Genomic DNA, 24,121 nt, shown 5'->3' with positions numbered 1-24,121 from the left:
CGTTACCTGTACGTTTTGATACGTTTGAACTTAATTGCCTGTTTATTTATTTATTTTAGATTGTGTTAACAGTCGTTTTTATTTTGGTGTATGGGTTTTTGAATATGCTTATTAAACCATAACCTTTTGTTAGTTCCATGTGGGCCTAATTAGTGGGTAATTTTTTCGCTTTGGCTTTTCGTGACAAAAGAGTTAAAGTTTGTTTGGCTGCTGCGTTATCGAATATGTTAACATGTAACCTAGATCAAGAAGTGAATAAAGTGGAAAAACTCCTCAGTACCAATTTCCGAATATGCTTATTATACCATAACCTTTTTGTTAGTTCCATGTGGGTCTAACTACTCGGTAATTTTAAACTTTGGCTTTTCGTGACAAAACAGTTAAAGTTTGTTTGGCTGCTGCGTTATCGAATATGTTAACATGTAACCTGGATTTTAGTGCTTTTATAATAATTTATTTCTCGGTGGGTTTTGGTACTGAGGAGTTTTATTTGTTGTTTGGTTATAAGCTTATGTTAGCTTTTAACATAGTTATTATCACATATGATTTATTAGATACTAAGTCATGTTCATATGCTTTTTCTGATTTGGCGCATCATAGAGTATCAATACGTATGGCCGCTAAAAGATAGCTTATCCATTAACTAATAGGACTAGAATCTATGTTTATTACCCTATAATCAATTATGTTACATGTCATGCAGCACCATAAAATATAGGTTATCAGTTAATTTTTGTACGGCTGCTGCGTTATTGAATATGTTATAAGCTTATGTTATAGTTTAGCCGGTAAGCACGTGCTGCACTGGCGACCAAATAACTCAACCCTTCGGACTTGAACATTGATACTATGTTCCTCATTAGATGGATAACGCAAGCTGCGTGGGAAGACATGGGGTAAACCTAGAGATTTGTGACAATCTATTAGGTTTATGAAACATTTTTACCATGATAAACAAAGCCGTACTAGATGCTAACTAAATTATTATTGCACGACTAAAGTTATCTCCTAAATATAACTTGTTATCAGATAAATTACCTTGCGTATGCTTGCATATATAGACGAGTGCCTGTCTGAAACGAATACCAAATCTGGATCATCTGGTATGGCTTCTGTTAGCCTCTCCATGAACCATGTCCACGCATCGTCATTCTCGCTGTTCACTATCCCAAAAGTAATGGGGAACACTTGAAAATTTGCATCTTGAGCGCTTGCTGCTATTAGGCAGCCTCCGTATCGGCCCCTCAAATGAGTCCCAACAATCACCATGACCTTTCGCATATACGCATAACCATGGACTGCAGCAGGTAGAGCGAAAAATAAGTACCTAAAACGCTCCACACCTTTGTTATATTTTTCTGTATCAAGTGCCACTAACGAGTTAGGGTTGGTTTCTAGTGGAAGTTTGAAATAAGGCTGAATCAATGTGTAGCTTCCCATTGCCGATCTCATGGCATTATCCATAGCTATTTCTTGAGCCCTCCATGCCTTCAAGTACGACACATTTAGGTTGAACTCATCACGGAGCATCTTTCTCAACTCGTTAGGCCTTGGACCCCTACCAACCCCCAGGTATTTGGTCCGCACCAATTTACCAATCACAGCTATAGATGCCTGTTTGTGAAAGTCTCCCCTTGCGTCAACACTGCAAGTGTGCAGTTGTGTTGCGCATTTTATCTCGAATCGGTCAATTTCCTCTAGCTCTGTTGCATAGACACGCCACAGGCATGTATGGCTCACGCACATAGCGAAGACAATGTTAGGGCAAGACTTGGCGTAAATGAAGTGGAACTTTCGCCGTATCGGATGTATTGCAAGTTTTGTCGTGCAGTCTTCCTTATTCTTGAACAATGAGTCGTGCAGTCTTTCAAATAGATATCTGCCATCCTCCAGCTAACCTGTTTATTTAACACCATCATTTGGTCTGGAGTCGCTATGATGTTCTCCCTTACAAGATGGTCAATTCTACTCACCCTTGGAGTATTAATAGGTGCCATACAGAGTGGTCTGTCCAGGTCTGAGTAGTAGTGTGCAACCTCGTCTTGACCTAAGCATAAGGCGGAGAGGACTGTTACGAGTAAGTTTCTGTTTGAGTTAGTCAGCAACCTTAATATTATTTACTAATCTGCCATTTACTGAATAACATACCTATCTTGGCAAGACAATTGTTGTTAGATGATATGATCCTGGTGAGGAATCAATCCCAATTTCGGCACTTGGAAGATCTGGAGTGGATATTCTCGAAATAGAGACGACACACGACTCAAAGACGAGATGATGGATTGAATGACGCCACAAAAGGATGCAGAAAAGCCTTTTGATACGTCGAGAAAGATCAAAATTTGACATACGAAAATGGATCCATGATCTATTTTTAAGAGAGAGTTTTTTATAAAAAGATAGATGAGTTCTCATAAGAGATTATAAGGGGTTTATAAAGAAGAGAGAAGTCTTGGAACACACTCACAAGACTACATTGGAAAATGAAAAGAAATAAAAATTAGTTTGAAAGGTTAAAAACAACCCTTCTACTTCTTGCCTCCAAAATGACTCTTGAAATGCTATTTTTGTCACTCCTCTTGACCAGCAAATTACCCACTTGGTTTGGGCTCTTCTTGGGCTTGTGATGGTCATAAAATTGGCTGGACTTCATATATATTCTATTGGGCCAATTTTTGAATATTATACCATGGTTTGGATCATCAAATGGGTGATTTGAATGTGAATCATTTGCCTCATTAAAAACCTTGTCAAGAAAACCTATTGGGACAAAACTTGACAAGGGAAAAAGAGTACAAATGAGACACATGCCCATTTGATGATCATGTATCAAAACCAACGAGGTTAAGATAACATCTTTCCCATACTCTTTCTTCGCTAGAAGCTCGTTTTCTGGTTCAAAATGCTCCTCAGGTTCAAGCTGCTCCTCTGCTTCAAGCTCTTCCTCGGCTACAAGCTCTTGATCAAATTCCAAGTCCTTTGTGCTTTCCATGATCACATCACTAGATAAGTCATCCTCGTCCATCAGCTCTTCAGTACAGAAGCTCACACTTTCCAATGGTGTCTTAAATGTTGAGTCAGTTGAAGACAGCGCCACTGTTGAAGACAACGCCACTACTGAGACATCGGGACGAGCTGGGTCTACGCTTCCAAGGGTTAGACGTATTGACTCCTCTGGATTGGAGCTTGTGTGCCCGATAACCATGTTATCCTGGACATTAGCTGTAGTACTGTCCAGTTGTCCACCCAGCAAGCCAGCTAGACGAATCTCTCTTTCCTGCATCTCTCTCAACATTTCTCCATGTTGTGTTTTCCTCCAAAGTGCAAACTCCAAGTCCTTAATGCTCTCATCGTCCAAGACACGTTCCTTCCCTTTAGCTGTTGCACTTGGGTGGGCTTGGATTAGGTTTAACGGGTCGACGCTTCCTACACCCGTCTCCCTTGTATTTTATCGAATATTTATTCCCCCACGCCTGCCGAAGGGAGCACCGACACCGTTCTTGTTTTGCCCGGTAACTCTAGCCGGACCATAACTTGAGACGTTACCGAATAACATTCTTGTTACTGTCGAATCCCAGGCTGCCCTTGTTTCACTGCTATTCCAATACTTATCGGATATCGCTTCCGAAGTCATACCTCCTATATCTAAGACGATTCAGTATGAATTAACTGTCGGGGTCCCCATATTCCTGCTTATGGTTTTGACCTTCAAGTGAACCTCCTCTAGATCCGACCGAATTGCCATAAACAACGTCATGTCTTCGTCATCGATAATATGGATCGGGTTTGCACGCTACCAATCTGGACCCATCATCCATTGCGGCCATTGATAAGATACTTCCACCTCATCTTTTGTCTGTAGATTCACTCTGTCCTTAACAACTTCAATCACCTTGACCAACGTATCTCTCTCCCGGAGCTTGACCGCCAAGCATAACCCATCCAACTCGGCTACGTGCTCATAGCATCCGGACTCATCTCGTTTCCACTCTCCCCTTACCAGCCTAACAACCATCGCCATGAATACTGTTGATAATCAACCATAACTGTAACGTTAGCGGACAAGTTTGATAGAAGACAAAGCCCTATGTCGGGGTGTACCATTTATTACACTATACCTAGGCAGAACAAAGATCCATGAGCATTAACTGCTTACCTCTGTCTCCAAGTACTTCGCTCTTGTTTTCTTCGCAGAAGTTAATGCTGTTTTCTTTACAGTGTTATGTGTTTCTACTTTTGTTGAGGAAGCAACGTTGATAGAGGAGTAATAAATAGGCCAACACGCAACCCCGATTAAATCTTTGATCATCATTATGATTCTCTGTTTTTACAAGTAACGCCGACGGGATATATGTTTCCAGAGTTTGTTCCCGCATTTAATGCGAGATATTCGATATCTTTGTTCAGTTGGCTTAATGTATGTTAGGGGAATAGGGCTAAAATAGGCATATTCATTTGCATGTTTTATTCCAGCTAAATATCAACCATACATGTATACTTCCTTAATTATGTAGCTCTCCATGAACATATATTTCATTGACCCTTTATTTATTTATATTGCTACTTATCTAATTTCCAATTATATATTTAATGTTAAAATCTTTTAATTGTGTTTGATTATATAGATAGTAGATAATTAATTGTGAGATTTTTTACATACATAGGTATAAATAATGACATTCTTTGTGATAATTTACTATAATAAATGTTAACTTTAAAAATATACTTCAAAAATACTGATATAGATTATGCATCCTCAATCTTTTCTAGCGGAACACTATACAAGTCAGTTATCAAACTTACCAGAAACAAGTTCTTCATTTTTGGGTTGCCAAACATTTCATAAATTGTTTTCAACTTATGCGGTTTAGGCCATTTATCCAAAACTATTTAATTTTTATTTGAAAACCGTTCATGTGCTAAATTTAGTTAGATATAGTTGATGTGTAAAATTTAGTTAGGGAAAGTTGAGGACGCGAACTCAATTTAAAAAACTTCCAGACTTGTGAGCCTTCTTTGAATTGAACATGAGTCACATGTATCTTACTAACTTTAGTTAGATCAAAATTATTATTTTTTTTCAAAATGAATGTTTTTTTGATTTATTTTTGTTGTTTTTTGTTGGACTTTTCCGTTAATAAGTGCAAAGGGCAAAAATATAGAATGTATAGTAGGATTACGTGCGAATAGACCAAAACCCAAGACTAAATCAAAGTATAATGAAGATAAACATGAAATCGAATACTAGGATTTAGTCATTGACATGTGGGAAGGACTTGTTTTCCTTATGCGACGAGTCGAGCGGTGCAAATCCGACTAGCTACCACTAGTCGACCAAAGAACTGTGAAAAAAAATCCTCCTTCCGACTACCGATTTCGATTTAGATATACCGCATCAAAATTTCCACTAATCACCGGAGAAGCTCCACCATGAACTACATCCAAATTGATATAGACTAATCGTTGCTCCTATTTCATATGAGCAACATGATTTAATGAAGATATTATTCCTCGAAACAACTTGACTGAAACAGAGAGGATTGTGAAAAAGACGGAAACATTGACAACGATAAACACCGACAGATGGAGATCATAGCTTACCTAAAGCAAAAGAAAAAAAAAAACGAAAAACCAGACAAGCCGGTAGAAAAAGTCCATCATAAAACCATAATTTGTTTAGGTCGCACAAAGCAAAATATACATAAATCATGGAAAGGCCAGAAACAAAACCGAAACAAATTTCCGATCTTAGTCGGAATTAAACGATGGAAAAGACTCTCTATCTAAAAGATCTGAGAGAGTTAAGAGGAAAACAAACTATTTTAATTTTTTTTATGAGTTCTAATGATCCATTTAACTCAACGGTAAAATTGCTAGCTTACACACAAAAGAATTCTAACATTTATTCAAAAATCATTTGAAAAAAAAAATATTGATAAAGACAAATCAAAGTTTCAACTCTTCAAAACTATTCCAACTTCATAAAGTAAAACATCTTTGCTTATTCGAGCAAGCAACATTAAAAAAGTTATATGAGCGTCATTAGATATTTAGATTAGGTACAATTACTTTCAATAATAAACTGTTTTTCTAATTCTTTTTTTTGTGTGTTTCATATAACTGTTACAAGCTCTGACACTCTCATTCTATTTATAACAAACGTCTTTTAAGAAAATGAATCTCACTTGATGTATCACAAACAAGACATACTTAACTAATTAATCCCATATAGCTAAAAACCTTTTGAAAGCTAAATGTATGAATTTCATACAGTAAATTCATGAAAATTTATGGATCTTAAGTCTATTCAGCAACATAACATAATCAAATCAGCCAAACTGAACAAAAAATTATAACTAAATTCCGTTAAATTCAACCATATTCACCCCGAATTCAACTATTACTATTTAGACCCTTAATCTGGTGTATAATTTTTCTCATGTTAAAAAGAACATAAATAAAGATGGTGACATTGACACTGGAGGGGTGTGTAAGCCTTTAAGGGGTTGTTGGAAGTGCTGCTAATGATGAGAGTGTGATAACGTAGGGTCCAATTCTATTTGCTACGTAGCTCATTCCATTTACAATTACACTACAATCTTTATCAAATCAAAAACATTTCCAGTTAAGAAAAAACCTAGCATTTTTTCATCATTTAACATATAAAACAAAAATATAACATTAAAAAATACATAATATGTACGTAAATATATAAATATATGTTCTCGTGTTTAGGAAAAAAGATTGTCAGCTACCTAAAATATAGTAGAATATATGGTCTTACATGTCAAGTAAACTATAGTAAAACTTCTATAATTTAATATTCGATAAATTAATAACTTTTATAAATTAATAAATTCTTACGGTCTCAACTTGGAACCAATGTAAAAAATGACATAAATCAATAAATTAATAAGATAATAACTTTTTTGAAACTTCTATGTAAATATATGGTCTCATCAATATCATAAATTAATAATTGTATAAATATATCAATTATATATATACATTATATGTACAAAATTTCTTTGAAATATATTTATAATATTTTTTGCTTAAAGTTGTATTTATTCTTATTTTATATGTAGTTCTAATATGTTACTGTATCAAAAATATTTTGTGTTGGTTTCTACATATGACATTAATTTTTACTTATAATTGATTCTAGAAAGATATTTTCTATAATGAAAAAAAATCTTACAGAAATTTTTTAAAAGTTACTAAATTAGGAAAATCTCTTTATAAATTAATAAATACTAATTTATCGATAAATTAAAACCTCTCTAAAATTAATAAAATTTTGCGGTCCCAACATTATTAATTTATAGAGGTTTTACTGTAAATGATATTTAGCTACCTGACTAAATTTTAAATTATTTTTTTATATTCTTTGTTTAGTTTTAAAATTGAAAAAGCTAACTATTATAACAATCAATGGATAAAATTTTGCAAAATATATTTCTATTAGATATAAAATGTGTTGTTTGATTATACAACACCAAACAAATCTCTTTTTTAATATAAAAAATTATTTTTTAATATTTTTGTTGGTTAACGCTGGTGAACGCTTGAGTTAGTGGACCGGTTAACCTGAGATTCTATGTAAATGATGTTGACCAAATGACGCCATATATTTCGTATATGTGGCCATACAATCCATAAGCAGCATGTAGCTGAGTGTTCTTTAATTTAGTTGGCATGTGTAGTCATATATTCTGTTATACTTCAGATAGCTGACAATCTTTTTTCTTCATGTTTATTATCAAGCAAGGCATACATTTCCATAGACTCGCATCTCTTTTTGTTTGAAAATTTCAGATTTAATTTGTGTGCAATATATATGTCCATGTGATCAACAGAAGACATTAAGTTACTTTTAGGGATATTGGTAAAACAAAATGTAATTACGAATATGAGCATATGAGTAAAAACTAATTTAGTGATATAGAAATTTATATTAGTTATAAACAAAAGTTTATATTAATTAGTTATAAAAAACTGATGTGAACAAAACAAAAAAAGTTAAAGAAAAAGTGATTTGTATAAAATCTACAAATTAGTGATAGCTTAATAATTGATGGCAATATGGTCTTAGGTCATAATCAAAACCAAATTCAATAAGCATTAAGAAAAAAAGAAATCAATTCCATAAACTGGTTATGTGAGCATTCGTCTAACTTTGTACTACCCATTAAAAACAAAGATGGTATTAGTTGTGAGCATTCGTCTAACTTTGTACTACCCATTAAAAACAAAGATGGTATTAGTTGCAATATTTTTGCTTCATAACCTTCGTTCAAACTTCTAGTGCATTCCATCTATCTCCAGTTAATGGCGACAATTAACCAAAACTCATGATTTTTTTCCCCCACTATCAAGTCATGTAATAACTATAGCTAGGACCAAATGGGGGCTCTAAACGACAAAACAGAAAAATCAAGATCTTAGAAACTTTTATAAACGAAAAAATAAAATAGGATGGCCAAAACTAGAGCACTATCAATATTCTTTTCCGGGATTGGATTGAATGCCATGTCGAACCCAAGCAAGATTGACGGTGAACATTTTAATACCTTCCCCATGCACGATCACTTTAATCGTACATGTCGAGGATTTGGCTTGACGTCTACGCAGTTGCATTGGTTGAGAAATTCATATGAACAGAAAAGAGGTCAAAACACCAATGGAATGATTAGGTGACGAATATTTGTTTTCTTCTTTCTTTTTATTTGTTAAAATCATACCAAAGGGTCTGGATTGAGCCTTAGACCATTTACGATATATATCTCTAATTTTTTTTCTCTAAAATAAAGCATGATTTCTCTCTAATATATCATTTTATATATTACTCTAAAATACAGGTAATGTAAAAAAAAATTGCTATATATATAGAACAATCCTATAATTCTCTCTATTTAGAATAACATATCATATAGAGTGGGGTTGAAGAAAATATACTCTATAATAGAGTTTTAGAGGAAGAAATACAATGAGGTCGGAGATACTCTTACAAGTTTTATTCAAGTTACAAAAATCCAATAGAAAAAGATTACTATCGACAAAAAAATGGATCAGACCCTACTGATGATCGATTGCAAGGTAGCCAGAGCATTAGATATGGTGAACCCGAAATCCCCACTTCACGACAGCCTCAATAGATCGAAGAAACATTAACAAAAGAGTTCAATTCCTTTTGCATTCTCTTTTCACCGTGCAATCGGTGACGAATACAAATTGTCTCTCATGTAATTTTTAGTTACTAAATTTTGCGACGCAAAGTCATTTTGAAAAAATATTTCTCATATTTTTGTAATCTACCTAATAGTCAATATTTTGGATCTCTATTATGGTATACATATTTTTGAAAAAATACAATCTTAACATCAAAGATAAATAGTATAGTTAGGAAAACTGAAAACCATAACTTTCAAGAAAATTTTAAATTAGCACTTGGTTTAAACCAATTTTAGTTGAGGTTAACTAATTTACTTTGACCTTATTTGTTAGACATACCCAATATCGATCATCAATATACTGTGGATCATATACATGTATCGGCACAATATAGAAGAATGAACATGCGAATTTTTTTTTTATTTTTTCTTTTTCTTATAATAATATTTTATCTAAACTTTTGTTTTCTACTTTTTACTTTTAACATGGATATATATTTTTTACAGTTCTAGTACACTAAGTGTAGGGTTAACAAAATAATATTCACTACAAAAAAGTGATGGATTACATCAATTAACTAGAATCAGAAGTATAAATGATACTAGTTTAAATTACTTATAAGCAAATGACACAAATAAATAATTCAACATCAATTCTAATAAGTGATTTGTTAATTAGTTTGTTTAGTGTCAATTTAATCAAATTGATACAAATTTGTATTAGTTTGCATCACTTCAGAAAATGGATACAAAAATATGTATTTACATCAATTAAGATAACCGATGTATTCCCTTATTTTTATTAACATCATTTTTAAAAATGATACAAAATATAGATCAATAGAAAGTGATGCTAAGAACTTAAATTGTATCATAAAATTAAGTGATATTATTTTAAATCACTTATGCATAAATGAGACAAATATTGATGATTTAGAATCAGTTATAATAGCTGATGTTTTAATTAAATAGTTTAGCATCAATTTGATAAATTGATAGAAATATATATATTGATTTTGATTTGGATCATTTTAAGATGTTGATACAAACCTATATATTTACATCAATAGATAATCGTTGTATTTATTAATTTATTATTAGCATCACTTATAAAACGATACAAATTAAAATATCAATTAAATAAATGATGCAAAATTAGTATCAATAATAAAATGATGCTAATTAACTTACATATAATCAAAATAAAAAAACACGTAGTCCATTTTATGTCACTCAATCTTAACTGATCTTAATCTTTTTTTCCAAATTTTATCTTAATCTATGTGAATTGTTTTTAAAACTGTTGTATTTTAAAATTAGCATGTTTTGAAAGTTGCACAAATATTTTTTTTCTAAAACAATATACGTTAAAAAAAAACCAATATATCACAAATCTCATCCATAATTTTTTTTTCTGTTTGTTTATTATATTCACAAACGTAGATATATTGTTTTGGAATCAAGATTGTGTTCTATATTTTAAATTGCTAAAAATCTGTTTTCTCTTTTCTTATTCTCTAAATTCTCATTTTAATTGTTTTTTCGATTATGTATAAAAAACTGTTTTGTTAAAAATCGAAAATTCATTTTCACTACCCCAACCAACCCACGATCTCTCCGTATCTACTCAAATAAAACTTGTAGTATTCCCAAAATTATTGTATATAAAATCAGAAGTTCCATAAAACTCTTCCTTAAAAATTCTCCAGAAACATCAATTTTCACATAATTCTTAAAAGGATGCCAACCATACAACTCCGATGAATATGAGTTATACGTGTACTTCTCCAACACAAAATCATATTGATCCTTATATGTTCATCTTCTAAACCTTTCCAAGACGACGAAGAATTGTTTTTCTGTTCTTATTTTTATTATTTTGTATTTCTCATTTTCTCACCCATGACTCTGATTTTCTATTTATTGGTTTTCATACTCAGAAAATCTCCACAGTGAAGAAACAATGTCACCAAAACAATGGAAAAGAAAAAGCTTGGACAAGAAACAAGATGTGTGTTCTTGAAGAAATCATACCTAGATCTTGAACTAATTAAGTTCATATCACTTTCTTTTTTTTTTTTGTATGTGTAAAATCTCTAATGAATTTATTAACTGCGTTAAATTTATGTTTTTGTCTTTTGTAATTGACGTTCTGGTATAATTATTTGTAAAAAAAAAATAGAAAAGATTTAGTAGATATTGAAAACGATTTTCCTATATAAAATTATTTAAAAACGAAACAAAAATATTTAAGATAATAATTCTGTTATAAATTTTGTAGTTTCTTTTAACCATCGTTTATTGAAAAATATTTAACACAAATATTAACATCAATTACTATTAAGTGATGTAAATAATTGAAATCAATTCTCTTAATTGACACTAATACTAACATCACTTAAATAAATAGATGTAAAATTTAACATTATTTTTTTCAATTGACACATATTCATATCAGTTAGAATAATTGATGTAAATATTTTATATCTTAACATCGGTCATTAATTAACTGATGTCAATTATTTGCATCAACAATATATAAGTCATTTATTTAAGTGATGTAAAATTCTTTTACATCAATTATAAGTAATACAAATATTCAAAATAAATGATATAAAATGACCCTTTTTTGTAGTGATTGCACAATGTTTTATAGAAAGATGAATATACATATATCAGTTTATTGTTTTTGGATCTAGAACTTTTTTTTCTTCAGTCTCAAATATTATATGTGACTCCTTTTAGAATGGCACACATTATAAATTAAGAAAAAGGTATTGGCTTTAAAAACTTGTACTAACATATGCTAAAACAACAGTATAAACCTCTTTTTGTAAAACAAATAACACACAAATATCTATATATATTAATAAATCATCAAGCTTTTCACGACCCACTCAAAGTAATCATGATCACTCATACTCATCTGATCTTTATCATTCCAACACCACGCCACCGTTTTACCAAAACTAAACAACTAAAAGAGCATCTGGTTCCGATTTCTCATAATTAAGAAGGAGAAAAAATGCTACATGTCAATTCCCATCTTTACAATAATAAATTCGTGAAAGTTAATGTGATGGACAGACAGTTTAGTGTACGGGTACATGTCAATTGTTGGGAATTTAACTTACAAAATATAAAAAGAGAAAAGCTAGCTCTAATATATGCGATGGGGGGACTCATTAAAAGAGATTCGTTTTAGAGTTAGCCCTAAAACTTAATTCTGCGCTTTTGACATCACATTCAATCCCGTTGTTGTTGTTTTTGTATGTGACACATATCAATTGATTGATAACACGTGTCACGATTGTGAGCCAAATTTGATATAATAATATGAATTTATAAATTTTTTTCCTTTTTTACCTTTCCAACCTAATTTTAGTCCTAATTTTTGTAATTTTTCAAAATTTTCATTCATTCAAATCATTTATTTTCTATTAAAATTTTGTTTTTATTTTTTGGTATAGAAAATGACTTTTAAAGTTAAAACAAAAACCTCAAAAAAACAAAAAACAAAAAAAAACTTTGTAAACTTTCAAATTTTTCATTCATCATATCATTTGTTTTTCCACTAAAATTTCTGTTTTTCTTTGTCTTTGTATACGAAAATGACTTTTAAGGTTAAATTAAAAAACCTTAAAAAAACCAAAAAAAAACAAAAAAAAACAAAAAAAAACTCTTTAAAATTAGGTAAAAGTTGAAAAAAGACAAAACGTTATATTGCCGAAAAAAGGAATATTAATAATTAAGGCCCTAAGAACATCCTTATTGGTAAGTTCTTAAATTAGTTCTTATGATAAGAACATCTCATTTTAACTCTTATATAAGAGACAAAATGACATTTATATAAAAGACAAAAAAAAATCCCAAGAACTAATCTAAGAACTTACCAATAATGATGCTTTAAGCATGCAAATGATATCATTTTAAGCACAAATAGTAATTTATATTGGGCTGATAGGCCCATAAACTGCATTTTATTGGTAAAGTTTTAGGCCCCAAGCATGTGTAGCAAAATATCATTTTAAGTCACAAATACTCATTCATATTGGGCTAATGGGCCCATAAACTTCATTTTTATTTGTGAAGTTAGGCCCACATATTTTGTAATTCTTCGTCTTCTTCCACTTTTGTCTTTGAGCCGTCGAACAAAAACAAGTAGTCTGAAGACAAACTACACAAAACCCTTGAGGAAATAAAACTGCAAAATTGAAATTAGGGTTTATACTTTAAAGCAGTCACCAAATCCAGCCACCATCTCTTGCTGAAGCCATGGGACGCTCTCGAGTTCAAGTTAACAAAGCTCACAAGACTCGTTTCTCCTCTAAATCTTCTCGTAATCTCCATAGAACCAACCTTCAAGGTAAACCCCCTAAATCCTCAACAATTCATCTCTTTCAATCTCCACATACTGAAAATCGCGTTTGAATGGAATCAGATAGTGGCCGGATTGGGAAATCGGATAGTAACTATGTTAAAGGAGCTAAAGCTGCTCGTGTTCAACGTGGTAAGATGCTTAGAGAGCAGAAGAGAGCAGCAGTTTTGAAGGAGAAGAGAGCATCAGGAGGAATTAACAGTGCTCCTCGTGTTATCGTGAGTTTTTACATGTTTGTGTGTTTGTTTGTTGCAATGTTCCACTTATGATATTTTCTAATGATGATAGGTTTTGTTTCCTCTCTCTGCTTCTGTGGAATTGAATTCACTTGGTGAAGATGTTTTGAAGTTGTTATCTTCTGATGGTTCTGGAATTGCTTCTTCGACAGTTGCATCTTCTGAGTATAAGCTACGAGCAACTGTATGTGTATTCCTAAGATTTGTTTATATAGATATATGAATATTTGTGTGATCAATGTTGTGACTATATATATTACAGGTGTTAAAGGCGCCTCATGGGGATCTTCTGACATGTATGGAAATGGCCAAGGTATGTGAATTGTCTTGTATTCGTTTGTTGGTTCTTTCAGTGAGCAGAGTTTGTTATAGGTGTTTACTGATTTTTTTTGGTACTGGTATTAGGTTGCTGATTTGATGGCTTTTGTTGCATCTGCAAGTGCTCCGTGGGAAGAGAATAGCTCTAACTTCATAGATTCTTTCGGAAGTCAGTGTCTTTCTGTGTTTAGATCAATTGGTCTACCAAGCACTACTGTGTTGATCCGTGTAAGTTCTTTCTGCTCTATATTAGTAGCGACCAGGTTTCTGATTTCTTGAAATTTTGCTTGAAGTTGAGCTTAACAAGTTCGTTTTGTATGATTGCAGGATTTGCCCAGTGATGTGAAAAAGAAAAATGAGATGAAAAAGATGTGTGCCTCTCAACTTGCTTCTGAATTTCCTGAGGATTGTAAGTTTTATCCAGCAGATACCAGAGATGAGTTGCATAAGGTAAATGTTTATGACTGATAATTTTTTATATTATTTTACTGAGTGGTTTTCAATAGTTTTAATGTTCTTAATTAGTAGAACATTTCTGGGCTTGTTTGCAGTTTATGTGGTTATTCAAGGCGCAAAGGCTTACTGTGCCTCACTGGCGAAGTCAACGATCATACATTGTGGCTCGCAAGGTGTGTGATTTATGCTTATATAAGTTCATTACATTTAATCTGACTCTGAGAAGAAAAGGGTTTTATAGAAAGTAGAATATCTCTGTAATGTTGAATGGTGCATTTAGGCTGGGATGCTGGTGGATGATGAAAGCTCAGGAAAGTGCACTCTACTTCTCTCTGGTTACTTGCGTGCTCGCAAACTGTCTGTAAATCAACTGGTAATCAAGCCATTCTGCTATCTATATCATGCCTTGTGCTATACCCATGGATCCCTTGTTAATTTATTTTCTCAAATTAGGTCCATGTTTCTGGCGTTGGGGATTTTCAATTCTCCAAAATTGAAGTGCTGAAGGATCCATTTCCTTTGAATGAAAGGAAAAATCAGAATTCCATGGAATTAGATGATTCACATGATGAAGAGGTATATTATATATAATATTTTCTTTACAAATCAACAAACTATTACTTTAGAAAAGATACATTAAGTTGAATCCTTCAGATATAGTTATAGGAAAAGAGGTTATATAGTTTGTTGGAATGCTGTCATAATATCATTTTACACTTAATTTCATTCTTAAAATAGGATGTTATTTTGCTTTCATAATGCTATTTTCACAGCTTTCTTCTCTTTGTAAATTCACTTTATTTTTTGTACCTGTGTTTGATTTGACCAGGTATTGAAGTCTCTGGTTCCTGATCCCATGAAACAAGAGCCTTTAGTAATTGAAAACACTCCAGATCCTTTAGCAGGGGAACAGGTAAGTCTGATTAGTTCTCTAAAAAATGAAGGTGGCAGTTGGCTCGTGTTGTTATCTGTTCTGGGAAGTCACTTGTGCAATTCTTCCTTTGTGTAGACATGGCCAACAGAGGAAGAAATGGCTGAGGCTGACAAAAATCAGAAGCAGGGCAGGCTAAAGAAGAAGACTTTGCCGCGAGGGACTTCAGAATATCAGGTTCCTGGATTATTTTTAACCTGATGTTTCTAGCCTCATTTTAACTATTCTTCTGTCTTGTGCAATTTTCCTCAAAAATAAATGTTATAAGCGGGTGGCCCTCTTATTTTGGGTTTTATGATTTGTTTTACAGGCTGCTTGGATTGTGGATGAAACAGATGAAGAGGATTCCGATAATGGTGATTCTGATGATAATGGTATGGTATTGGATAGAGGAGAGGATTCCAATCAAGAAGGAATGTATGACCAAGAATTTGAGGATGACGGAAAATCATTGAACCTGCGGGATATTGATACTGAAACTCAGAATGAATCCGAAATGGTGGTATACATTTCTGTCCACCTACTTTTATGACTTACAAAACAGTACTTGTAGCTTCATTGCATTTTTTGTTCTCGTCGACTATCTTGGTAATGTTATAAGCCAACTTGCTCATTGTTCAGGACGATGAAGACTTGACAGAAGAACAAATTAAGGATGAAATCAAGAAAATCAAAGAGGCATATGCTGATGACGAAGGTTGGTGTTTATTTCCTCTGTGTGGAGTTATGTTCTGTATGAGTCATTGTGTGTCTGTGTGTATAAATGCAAATATTCATTTGAGTCCTTGTAGAGTTTCTGTATCTCTCATGTGCTAATTGATTTTGTCTTTTCTGTTTTTACTCATTAAAATTTTCTTTTATGTTTTGTCAGAATTTCCAGATGAAGTAGAGACTCCCATTGATGTTCCTGCAAGAAGACGTTTTGCAAAGTACAGGGGTCTTAAATCCTTCAGAACCTCCTCGTGGGATCCAAATGTAATAACACTGATCTTGATGTGAATTTCATTATATTTTTCACAGTTAAGTGTTGCTAATTTTTTATAATTTATTGGCAAATGCAGGAGTCTTTACCTCAGGACTATGCTAGAATTTTTGCTTTTGATAATGTCGCAAGGACTCAAAAGCTTGTGCTCAAGCAAGCCCTGAAGATGGAAGAAGAAGACAGAGATGATTGTGTACCAATTGGGTCATATGTACGGCTGCATATTAAAGAAGTGCCTCTTGGTGCTGCCTCTAAACTATCTTCTCTTGTGAACACAACGAAACCAATTATAGGATTTGGGCTTCTGCAGCATGAATCCAAGATGTCGGTTCTGCATTTTAGGTAATCACTCTTAAGATATCTGTTTGTTGAGACCTTGAGTGCTCTGCCCTCTTCTCATCACCTTTGTCTATGTTTTGCAGCGTAAAGAAGTATGATGGTTACGAAGCTCCTATTAAAACAAAAGAAGAGCTAATGTTCCATGTTGGTTTCCGTCAATTCATTGCAAGGTAGCAAATTTTTTCTGCTTTATCTACTTTAGTAGGTTTTCTTGTTTGCGATCTTTTGTAATTTTTGTCGTGGGAATTTCCAGGCCGGTATTTGCGACCGACAATTTCAGCTCAGACAAGCACAAGATGGAGAGATTCCTGCATCCAGGGTGTTTCTCGTTGGCTTCAATATACGGCCCCATATCTTTCCCACCCCTTCCTTTGGTAGTTCTGAAGATTTCTGAAGGGTCGGATCCTCCTGCCATTGCTGCCCTTGGTTCCTTGAAAAGCGTAGAACCCAACAAAATAATCTTAAAGAAGATAATATTAACTGGGTAATGACCTCATTCCAAATACAATCACATATTCCAGTTTGGATAGATACTAATGCTCTGACATTTGAACTGGGGAGATAAAAAACATAATCTGTAGTAATTCTAAGCTGTTTGAAATGTGGTTTGGTTCAGGTACCCTCAGAGAGTATCGAAAATGAAAGCTTCAGTCAGATATATGTTCCACAACCCCGAAGACGTGAAATGGTTCAAGGTAAAAGAGAAAAATAGAATCGATGGATTGAATAATATACGTATTAATTTTTATGTTAAGCTAAAGCTGGCACAATGTTTGTGTGTGCAGCCTGTTGAAGTATGGTCAAAATGCGGGCGTCGTGGTCGCGTGAAGGAACCAGTAGGCACACATGGTAAGGCATTAGTATTAATAGAAGAGATTGCCAAGCTAGAGTTTTGTTTCTGGAATTTTCCTTATACATGTGAGCTGTGCAGGGGCAATGAAATGCATATTCAATGGAGTGGTTCAACAACATGACGTAGTGTGCATGAACTTGTACAAGCGCGCTTATCCCAAGTGGCCTGAACGTCTGTACCCACAGCTTCTCTGATTCGAATTTTTTAAATGAAGATGATGATGTTCAAGTTTCTCTGAATTGACGACATTCTTCTTTGGTAATTTATGGTGGTGGTTTAGTGGAAGTCCTCCAGTTTTGTCCTGTATGTGATAAAAATATGCAAATTTTCTTCTTTATTGCTCACTATACATATACATTTGGAATATGGGGTTGAACCATTGATAAGCTTAATTGTTATGAGAAAAATACTTAAATAGATTGAGCTTGTTCTTATTAAAGACATTGCTTGCTTGCTCACAATAAGCTACCTATATTTGATTAATCTGCCTCATATATGGGAATATCGTCTTTTTCATAGCCCGACATATAAGCTGTGTTGAATTCATACAAGTATCTAATTTTTATTTTTTTTGGTCAACTAAAAAAGTATCGTACAAGTATCTATTAAATGTACTAAAACAAACTCTCACTTTCATAAAATTCAAATTGCAAACCTGAAATATACAAACTAAAATATATAAAAAACGTGGAAAATGCTTAACATTGTTAACCCACCGTCAATTCATGTTGACATGGATTGTGACGTGCCCAAAGACTCCAAAACGACGTCGTTTGGAGTGAAATGAGATGCCAAATTTTCCGCATAAACGACGTCGTTTCCGCATAAATAGATTGCTGATTGTTTTTAGGCTTGTTTTAGATTTTAGGTTCTTTGTTGGGTTTAAGGTACTTGGTGATTGTTTTTAGGCTTGTTTTGCATCGGATGGTTTATGCGGAAAATTTGGCATCTCATTTCACTCCGAATGACGTCGTTTTGGAGTCTCTGGCCACGTAACAATCCACGTCAACATGAATTGACGGTGAGTTAACAGTGTCAAGCATTTTCCACATTTTTTTTTTATATTTTAGCACAATTTGTATATTTAAATTTGAATTTTTATATCATACAAGTTTGAAATTTGAATTTTATGAAAGTGAGGATATGTTTTAGTACATTTTAATAGATACTTATATGAATTCAACACAGCTTGTATGTCGGGGTTGAAAAAGCTGATTTTCCTCATATATGGACATGAGAGGACTAATACTTGAGCAAGAGATTCGAAGAGATGGACGTTGGATCAAATGGATCAAGAATTATATCATCTCACCCATAATTCACAACATTCTAAATTTATCGAAAAAATGATAAAGCAAAAAGGCTATTACGCTAATAAGCTAAACAAACAGATGTGATGTCATTGTGGTTGGTCAGGGGGTAGGTCAGGCTCAGGAGGTGGAGATGGCCCAAACTCGAGGTTTGGGTAGACACCCGGAGGTCTCTCTCGTGGTTGGATCGAAAGCAACTGTGTTGAATCACCTACCACATCTGCCCACCCATAATGTGGCTCAGCCCTTCACCAAAACATGATATCAAGGATAGATTAATAAACCACAAAGGTTAGATTATATGTTAAGATGTAAGCTCTTTCTCTCTTACTCATAGTATGTTTCTTCATCCACCACTATGTCCCAGCTTTCTCCTGTGGTACTCTTTCCGTACTTGTGAACCTTTCTGCGATCAACGATCTAATATTAGACCTCCATTTACACTAAATGCAGTGCAAAGACAGACAAACAAACATCTGAGGCTTCCAAGTAAACAAAGTTCCTTACCCGTTTCCAAAGTGTTCCTCTCCCCACGTTCTTGACCAACCTGAAAACGTGAGGTTATCGGGTTAGGCGAGATTACAAACATAGTCAAACAAAGGAATTTAAAGAAGAAGAAGAAGAAGAAGAAGAAGAAGAAGAAGAAGAAGAAGAAGGAACTGACGGTCGCTGTTAGGTGATACATGCCATGTCTCCCCCTGACGTGAACCAATCCCACTGAAAAATTTCTCTTCCCACTTGTCTCCCCATTTGGTCCCCAACTCTGTCTCAGCCCACTTGTCTGTCCTGTGGATTGTTCACCAACAACTAAATCAAAATCATTAACACAATCTTTTTGATCTCAAGAATTTCACAAATTAATGTTCAAGTAACTCTGGCTAACAAGGAGCCTTATATATAAACCAGTAAGGAAAAAATTGAGGACTAGAGAGTAGTTAGAATAGAAAACCATTTGAGAACAGATCCTCTTCCATCATAATGCTCCCCCCACTTCTCCCACCATGACTGCTCATTAAGTCTACCATACTTATGTGCTCCTTTCTCTGTCCACCCTTTAGCATCGTACTTCTCCCACCTGATTTTCAGTGAATGATAGTTTTAGTCCAGTAGAAGAATAAGCTTCTCCTTTACATCAAACAAAAGCAAACACTGCAGGGTAATATTAGCAACTGGTGTTGTTATTGACCTACCATTTCTCGTACCAACCAGCATTTTCAGTTCCTGATTTTGCTTGCTTTTGTGCACTCCTTTCAATCCTTGCTAGATTACTGAAATTTGATCAAGTTGACAATGAGAGGACTGTAAGAATCTAGCAGCGCGAAAACTGTTGGCAACGAAGCTATATCTGGTAAAGGGAATGTTATAACATAGACCTCCACTCATCTTGATGAAGGACTTCTTGCCAAGTTTCCCACCAAGAGTCACCCTCAGAATTTTTACCAGATTTCTCCACACCTACAAAAAGTACACTCCACTGAAATGAGAATTCGTAAACAAAAAAAAAACAGAACTTTGACACACTCATTAATCATCAGTAACAAGGGATAAGGGGCAAAGGGAAAGGAATTGCAGCAAAACAAAATGATATCAATTGAACTTCCAACAGTTTCAATGCTTCCAATATTACATCTATCAATACCTAAGAGTCATCCTTGATGATTTCAAGTAGAGTAGGATAAGAGTACAATACCTAACTCTTTGTATCCAGTCCAGTCACTTTTCTCCCACCACTGTCAAGGATATCAATAAATCCGATTAAACGCGTCCACCTGGGGTGATACTTCATGGGGTTACGAAGAATAACCTCAAGATAACTACACTCAGGGAACAATACAAATGCAATCCCAGTATTTACAATATCATAAATCCTCTAAAAACTACATTTTTCCATAACTTCACAAGGTTATCTCACAAAGCAAGCACTAGTCAAGTAAGTGAAACACTAGGGAAACGATTAGTACCGTTTCAGTCCATTCAGAAGAACCATCATGAGATCGACCACCCATCCTTGACCACCTACATCTGTAACCATTATCTCCCAAATCATGTCCACTTTCTCTAAACCAACTACTACCATCTTCATTAGTGCCAGCTTCATTCACATTCTCATTCAACAAATCAATCCCCCAATCCTTTTCATTAGCTATCCCAGTGTCTACAATTATAAAAAACAATTTCTCACTGTAAGACATCTGAACCTTGTTACAAAGCAACATGAAGTGAAAATTGTTGGACAAAATATTATTTAAACTAAGTGGGCTTAATAAAATTGAATTGTGTGAATGATTTGTGTTTTCGAATTGTGCGAAACCAGTTTATAGAAGTTGTATCCTGTGATCCTTACATCACACAGAAACCGTCGCACCACGGGTGATTCAAAGGGTTAAAGAGTTCATCCTCTCATGTCTTTACTTAAACGTTTATGATTTCAATTTCAATTACTTTTACGTAGTGTTACCTCTTTTAGGAGGAGTATCACGAGACTGAGGACCAGTAAGCCTTGGAGTACAACGAGGATAGAACTTTTCTTGCTTAGACAAAAATCGAGATCTGCCAAAAAAAAACAACAATTGAAAACAAAAACACTCACATGAACATTCCCCATAAAAGATAAGGAAGTCTTACTTAGGAGAAGCAAATGGCACTGCAGAGGAAGAAGTTTTGATTCCGGCACCGTGAGCACTCATCTTCTGATCAAAACGCCGTTCCTCTGACTTCTCAGAGCGGCGAATCGGTGCCAACATATCTGCGAAGCAGGTGAATCTTCTCGTCGGAGCTCCGGCTTGATCACCTTTGAACCACTTAGTTAGGCGCAATTCATGGTTACTTGCGCCAACGCCGAATCGTCGGAGTTTGATATCGAGAAGAGAGATTGCGGAGCTAGCCGCCATTTCGCTCATTGACTCGCCATAGAAATGAAGAAATTAGAAGAATTGAGAAACCCTAGGAAGCGAATTTGTAGAACTCTCGATTCGTGGAAGCGAGAAAGAGAGAGAGAGAGAAGTGTTTCAGTTTCAGTTTCAGTTTCAGTCCAAGTAGAGAAGAAAAAGCCCGAGAGGAGGTTTTATATTCTGAAAAAACGAGTTTTAATTAAATTGGGCGTATTATTAATTTACTAACGTATGTTAAGCGAGTGTAGTTATTCTAATCTTCCTTTGTTTATTTTTTTTTGTTGTAATCATTTGTGACAATTGTATGATTATCCTGTAGCAGTGAATTTTGAACAATACCCGGACGGTGAATCGGACTATGTTTTGGTACACTGAGTTACTGGATCAACCAGGTTCGATCACGGATCAATCCATTAAAATTTATTATATGTATTTAATATTTATAGAGATCATACGGTTTTATAAATAAGAACATAATTATAACATTTTAATAATATAAGCAACTCTAAAAATAATAATAAAATGATTAATTTTTTTAAAATCCAACTAAAAGTATAAAATCGCAAAACAAATACGGACGAGACATTAACGTCGTAATAAAAGACGATAATTTGTTCTAACAGAGCAAATAAACGGAATATTAATATCGTAATTTTTTTTATTAATCTGTTTAACGACATGATTTAAATGGCAAGTCAACAAAAACTTTGTCATTTATTTAGAAAGTCAACAAAAACTTTACGATTTATTTGTCTTCCGTGAAGTTCAAGATTAAATCGTTCCAAATTCGAAAGTTGGTGAATTTTTTTGACATTTTTCCCAAACAAATACTAAGAAGTAAGAGATTATTAATGACTCATTGGCAATTACGGAAAAATTTTATAAAACATCATGAATTCAAACAACGAATCTCGGTTATCTCTTTCACCATATTGTTAAATATTCATCAAAATCTAAAACATCAAGAACACTTAGTTGAGTCAATCTATTAATATAACTAAAACTCAATTCAAAAAGTTTAATCAACAATTCAAGACTTTTAAGTTTTAAAAGTTCCAAAAATAACTCAAAAAGTTCTAAAAATTACTAAACAAAGTCTAAAATCCTAAATTTTGTTTCAAAATCAAATGATTTCTTTAAAACCCATACCCGGCCGTGCCGGCCGGTTCAACCGGTTCACTGGGTCGCGAGTTAATGGTGGATTTTTGTGGTTTTTTTTTATTTTTAAATTGTCTGCTATTAATATTAAACTCAAACCGGAGAAATGTTTGGGTCGTGGTTTAACCGATCGAACCGGCGGGTCCGGGTCAGGCGTGAATACTGTAGTGTCGAGGTGTTAACTTTCTTGTTCACAACATTTTGAGGTGATGTAAATAATTTTTTCAGAGTTCTAACGATAGAGTTTAGAGTCTATAAAGGTTGTTATTATTATTTTAGAATAGATTACGGTTCAACTCTATGAAAAATTGCAATTAAGCTTCCAACTACACGAAGTTTGAACTTTTTGCACAAACTACCCATATTACAACTCGATAATTTATAATTTCACAAATTTTGAAAATTGAATCATAACTGTTTGCTTTGCTATACCAACTACATTTGGATTCGATTCGAGTTTTCAGGTTTAGGTTAATAATACACGTTCGATTATTTCTAATATTTGGGTCGGATTTGGATCGTGTTCAGTTTGGTTTGGATTTATCCGATATACAATATTAGCAGGAAAAACTATCCAAAATATAAATATATATAGTAAATACTGCGAGAAAGTAGCCAAAGTCATGTTGGTTATAGTGTTACAGATTTTAGGTAATTACATTTATTTTTTATTTTATATTTCCCTTTAATAAAGGGCAAAATCGTGATTTTCTTTATCTTCTTCAACGACACAAAAACCCTAAAATCACTTTATCTACAGCTAGGTATGTCCATCGGACTAGCTGGGCCAGGAACAACACGAAGCCTGCAAAATCAGTATATATTGGAGTCTGACCCGTAAAAATTTTGAGCTTATATTTTAAAGCCCAACCTGGCCCTTACAATGCTATAAGGCTTTTTCCGGGGTGTTTGGGCTTTCTTCCGAAGAGAATTTTTTTTGATTTATAATATCTCTTGGAAAAAATATATATAAACGAGTTAATTGAAACTAAATAACCACTAGTAATTATTAAAACCAGTTTAGTTTAAAAAGAAAATTTTAAAACCAAATAAATAATCTAAATACCCTATATATTAATAGAGAAACACACTTAAG

The 24,121-nt window shown here is 33.7% G+C and overlaps 2 protein-coding genes and 1 pseudogene across 4 annotated transcripts; 1 reads left to right on the top strand and 2 right to left on the bottom strand.

The window, feature by feature from the left end:
- Positions 1 to 761: 761 nt before the first annotated feature.
- Positions 762 to 4,021, bottom strand: AT1G42450 (annotated as a pseudogene; the record flags this gene model as incomplete). Its single annotated transcript has 1 exon — positions 762 to 4,021.
- A 9,261-nt stretch (positions 4,022 to 13,282) lies between these two features.
- On the top strand, positions 13,283 to 18,191 carry AT1G42440 (pre-rRNA-processing TSR1-like protein). Its single transcript, NM_103432.2, has 20 exons — positions 13,283 to 13,539; positions 13,615 to 13,769; positions 13,840 to 13,971; positions 14,050 to 14,100; positions 14,193 to 14,333; positions 14,433 to 14,555; positions 14,657 to 14,734; positions 14,842 to 14,934; positions 15,015 to 15,137; positions 15,391 to 15,474; positions 15,571 to 15,669; positions 15,803 to 15,994; positions 16,114 to 16,189; positions 16,364 to 16,467; positions 16,554 to 16,816; positions 16,897 to 16,983; positions 17,067 to 17,297; positions 17,430 to 17,508; positions 17,599 to 17,662; positions 17,745 to 18,191. The coding sequence occupies exons 1-20, from the start codon at positions 13,449 to 13,451 to the stop codon at positions 17,858 to 17,860; spliced, it is 2,382 nt and encodes a 793-aa protein (NP_564480.1). The 5' UTR covers positions 13,283 to 13,448; the 3' UTR covers positions 17,861 to 18,191.
- Positions 18,192 to 18,811: 620 nt separating this feature from the next.
- On the bottom strand, positions 18,812 to 22,107 carry AT1G42430 (inactive purple acid phosphatase-like protein). Of its 2 annotated transcripts, none has more exons than NM_103431.7 (11): positions 21,602 to 22,107; positions 21,435 to 21,526; positions 20,938 to 21,131; positions 20,667 to 20,706; positions 20,350 to 20,431; positions 20,167 to 20,244; positions 19,926 to 20,051; positions 19,641 to 19,762; positions 19,484 to 19,523; positions 19,308 to 19,382; positions 18,812 to 19,222 (listed from the first exon to the last, which is right to left on the bottom strand). In NM_103431.7, the coding sequence occupies exons 1-11, from the start codon at positions 21,874 to 21,876 to the stop codon at positions 19,066 to 19,068; spliced, it is 1,281 nt and encodes a 426-aa protein (NP_174971.5). In that variant the 5' UTR covers positions 21,877 to 22,107; the 3' UTR covers positions 18,812 to 19,065. The 2 variants fall into 2 exon arrangements, with proteins under 2 accessions (NP_174971.5, NP_001185147.1); NM_001198218.1 differs by having other exon boundaries at positions 18,987 to 19,222; positions 21,435 to 21,475; positions 21,602 to 22,017.
- Positions 22,108 to 24,121: the final 2,014 nt, after the last annotated feature.

Source organism: Arabidopsis thaliana (genome assembly GCF_000001735.4).
Source record: "Arabidopsis thaliana chromosome 1 sequence".
Taxonomy (NCBI): Eukaryota; Viridiplantae; Streptophyta; class Magnoliopsida; order Brassicales; family Brassicaceae; genus Arabidopsis; species Arabidopsis thaliana.
This window is presented reverse-complemented; position numbering and strand designations above follow the sequence as displayed.